The following is a 4,598-nucleotide window of genomic DNA, read 5'->3' as shown; positions in this document are numbered from 1 at the left end:
GAAATATTATCTTAATTAGTAGGCGAGTTTGAGATTATATGATATGAAATTCACTCTTTTATTTTTGTCTTAAGGATAACTAGACATTTACTTTTATTGTTTATACCTTTGATATGGGTTGAAGATTCCTTGGGAAAAAAAATTGATAACTATATGATAGAATGTTTTCATGCACTAGGATTTCATGATGTACTTTTGAATTTATTTACTTTAATCAAAGTATAATGTTATCTTCAACATACTATATGAGGAATGTTACAACCAACATTTATGATTTAGTTCATAATTATTTACGATCTCATACTCATAAGTTTTCATGTGGATTACAATCATGGGTGAGAAATGTTTCATAGAGGAAGCTCTTGGATACTTGTATAGAAGATTTTCCAGAATTCCTTCCCTTTCCCTTCCCTTTACCTGATGATTCAATTTTATTTGTTTTGACACCACAGACATTGTGATTTGGGTTCACTAATTCATCAGAGGACAAGTGGTGGCCAATATACGAATGATAGTATCTAGAAATCGTTGGAGGATTGTAATCGATATGACATGAAAATGGGTACGTATGGCTTAGGGGTGGGTATGAACAACAACAACAACAACAATATCATACAAAATCATCAAAAACATACCACTTTATATACTTATTCATAAAAAAGAAATCCACCTAAGCGGTTTCCCGTGAAACCTAAAATAACCCTTAATAATTCTTTGTTTAAAATTTACAAAGAGTTATTACGTACCAATACCATTTCTCATTCATACTTATTTATTAACACTCCTGTCATTAGTATACAACTTACTTGCCAACAAACGATTATATTTGAAGAAACCAAAAGTAGGCTTAAAAAACACTTAAGAGTTACAGTGATTCATCAAATGTGGTTGTTGTCGATGTTGACTCACCATACGCTAGTGGGAACTCTTCATAGTATTTTGCATGTCCAAAATTAGTTTGGACCTTAGAAGGAACATGTGACAACCGAATGCCTTCTAACTCAACGAAAACTTCTTTCATTGTTGGCCTATTTTTACCATTCATATTTAAGCATCGCATTACCAAGTTAGCTATGGTCAACAGTTCGGTCCTAGAACCCTCCTTAACAACTATTGCATCAAAAATAGACATCACACGACCTTCTTCCATGGCTAACAAAAAGTGTGTTGTTAAACTTTTATTTTCACCAGAGCTAGTGAAGATGATTGGCTTTTCTCTTGTTAATAGTTCCAACAAAACTACTCCAAAACTATAGACATCACTTTTTTCGGTGAACTGGCTCGATTGGAAGTACTCTGGATCCAAATAACCAAATGTCCCTTTGACTAAGGTAGTCAAATGAGTTTGATCTATCGATACAAGCCTTGAAGTTCCAAAGTCTGAAATTTTTGCTCTATACTTTTCATCTAAGAGTATATTTGTGGTTTTGATGTCCCTATGGTATATCGGAAAGGAGGTTGATGAATGTAAGTAAGCAAGTGCTCCTGCAACATCTGTGGCGATTTGTATTCTCATATTTAAAGAGAAAGAGAACTCATCGGTTTCATCATGAAGAAGGTCATACAACGTACCATTCGAGATGAACTCGGAGACAAGCAGTGGAACCTCAGTCTCTAAGCAACATCCAAGTAGTTTGACCACGTTTCTATGATTGACTTGTGAAAGAATGACTACCTCATTAATGAATTGTTGTAGTTGGCTTTCATCAACCATCTTTGATTTCTTGATTGCTACAATCCTTCCATCGGTTAACATGCCTTTGTACACTGTACCTTGACCTCCTCGACCAAGAATTCTGTTCTCATTAAAATGGTTAGTTGCCTTCTCCAACTCGTTGGAGCTGAAAAGTATGGTTTTGTCAACTAAATGAATATTGGTTGCTTGTTGTTGCTTAAGAAGTAGACCACCATTGCGTTTAAAAAACCTTTCTTTCAGCCGCTTGGATTTAGTTTTCTTGATTACTTTATACAATGCATAGACGAGCATTGTTGAAAAAACCAGTCCCATACTTATGCTAACACCTGAAAGAAGAAAAAGACAATGCCAAAAATTGATATATGAATCTAAAAAAGTTCACCGATTACATTTAAATATATATTTTTTTTAAACGGTAAATCTATTGTACTCCTAAATACTCTTTAATTCTACATACGTTCATGACGAAACTTGAACCCCCAAGCTGAAAGAGAGATGACAACATCTAATACCGCTGATTGCTACAAATAACTATACCAATCAATTGAGTTAAGTGAAAATTACAACCACTATCCCTGTTTTCAACATTGTATAATATCATTTTATTAATTTGTAAATATCGCCAAAAAGATTTCTCGGAATATTGTTTGAACTTATCTTTTAATATGAAACACAAATACAAATAGGTGCTCTATTTAAACCAAGTGATTAGATAACAAAATAATAAAGATAATATGAATATAATATATAGAAAAGAATTAATAGTCAATGACGAACCATAAAACAACTGAAATCGACCTTTTTGGACTTGCTCGAATTGAAGCCGAATATATCAGGTAAGTTTCTCAGACAATGAATAAAACTCATGCTGTTAATTAAGTATTCATAGTGTGGGGCTTCTTGCTCACCTAGTTATGACTAAAGATTTATGCGAGAGCCATTGAATGTTATGAAACGATCACAAAAATAGACATCCATCGAGAAGAAAATAGAAAGCCATTCATCAAGAATATGGGGACATGTAATCGAAAAATAAGAAAATATACCATACCTAGTATAACACCTAGTGACGTTTTGCTGCTTCTAAAACCATGGCTACGATTTGTTTCGTTAGAAAGACAAGTAACATTCCAGATCAGTTTCAAGTCAACATTATATACTGGGTCAAAGATGCAATTACCCCCAGTACGACGACACTTCACACATTCTTCATGTTCTAAAATCACATAAACATAACAGATCTAGTAAGTATATATCATGAACAAAATCATTAATACAAAAGTAAACAAAAATTCATCCACCTTTGCATCCACCCTCTAAATAAGGGTTTCCTTCATATGTTGCACCACACTCACACCTAATAGACTCTGCGGATGTATTGTAACCTAGATCAAATACGGTTCTTGTACGTACTGATTGCGAACAACCTGGTAATTGATCGTAGTCATGGTCAGCCAGAGTCCACAAAAGTGATATGGGAACAAAAGTGGATTGGTCAGAAAAGCTACTTCCTTGAACGTATGAATTCTTATCAACTAAGTAGGCAAACCCACAAACTCCTTTCTGTGTTTCCATGTCTGTAAGATCCAAGCTGAATGACTTAAGATCATAAGGGATGATTGTTTGGCAACAACCGATGCCAAAGCAGTTGTTTACATCACTAACAGTGTTATTGTGGCAAGTAGCTGAACATCCCGTGACAACAGCCGACCCATGGTCACGGATCATGAAAGCGTTGCCACATCCCTCAACCACGAATATGTTATGCAATTTGGCAAATAGGAAGGGATTCCCACCACTACCAGGGTTGGCTCTTAGAATATGACTGCTATTCCATACTGGGTTCTGGCAATTAGAGATCTTGGAGACATTAACAGTGATCGTTTGTTGTTCCAAGTTTATATTCAACACCTCCATGTTGTTGAGTGCAGAAAGATATGGTGTAGAGAAGTTACAGTCAAGAGTGTACCATTCGTTCAGAGAACAATTTCGTCCAATTCCGAAAGGGTATGGAATCCTGACATTCCCACATGTATCTTTGCATCCTGGCTTGGCGTAATCAAGAGCTTCTGTTAATGAAATCAAGATGAGTAAATGGAAAGCTTGAAACTGCTTCATTTTGCTAACAATGATCGCTGGTAGAAAATAAAACATTAAGTCCAGATAAGTTTCCGTGCTCAAATAACCAGCCTGATTTGATTTTTCACCTGTAAAAAATAGTAAACTATGGTGCCTTTATCATCAAAACACCTGGAGTTTAGGTGTCTTGGTTTGACGGGAAAATAACCCTTTAATTTATTTTAATAATTTCACACGTATCTTTTTCTTTTTGCATAATAGGTATTTAAGTTTTTATTTTATTTTTGATATTTCTATGGGCATAATAATAATTAAGAGGCAGAAGGACATGCTTTTGTTGAGACAATTTATTCAATACATTTTTTACATAATCTTAATGGTTTAGATTTTAGATTTAGGTATTGCTTCTTTGATTATAAAAAAACATTCAAACTTAATTAACTCCTCTAAAAAGTAATCAAATATTTATATTTTATTATGATTTCCATTATATATTATAATAATATTAACTTTTTTGATACGTGTTTACGAATGCAAGACCACTGTTTTTCTATACAAATTTCAAACTGACTAAGTTCGTCATTTGATTTTGTATTTATATGATGATTGATGGAAACATAGAAAAATACGACAAAGATGCAAAGTTTTTTCCACTTTTTAGTAATAAGGAAACTTCATTATCCTTTGTATTTTTCATTATTTTATATTATGTCACGTTAAATCGTCTTGTAAATGGTTTGGACTTTACCAATAATGTAATTTATTTATTTAGTTTTTATGATTTTGTTCAAAAAAAACTATTTTATTATTTTTAGAAAAAACT

General features: G+C 33.4%; 1 protein-coding gene across 1 annotated transcript; it reads right to left on the bottom strand.

Moving 5' to 3' along the window:
* Positions 1-735: 735 nt before the first annotated feature.
* Positions 736-4,008, bottom strand: LOC145159811 (wall-associated receptor kinase-like 1). The gene is made up of 3 exons (XM_079078856.1): positions 2,998-4,008; positions 2,748-2,912; positions 736-2,022 (listed from the first exon to the last, which is right to left on the bottom strand). Exons 1-3 carry the CDS (start codon positions 3,848-3,850, stop codon positions 866-868), a joined length of 2,175 nt encoding a protein of 724 aa, XP_078934982.1. The 5' UTR covers positions 3,851-4,008; the 3' UTR covers positions 736-865.
* Positions 4,009-4,598: the final 590 nt, after the last annotated feature.

This window comes from Lactuca virosa, chromosome 2 (genome assembly GCF_052849685.1).
Source record: "Lactuca virosa cultivar CGN04683 chromosome 2, Lactuca_virosa_CGN04683_v6, whole genome shotgun sequence".
NCBI lineage: Eukaryota > Viridiplantae > Streptophyta > Magnoliopsida > Asterales > Asteraceae > Lactuca > Lactuca virosa.
Note: the sequence above shows the minus strand (reverse complement) of the source record. Positions and strands in the feature narration are given on the sequence as shown.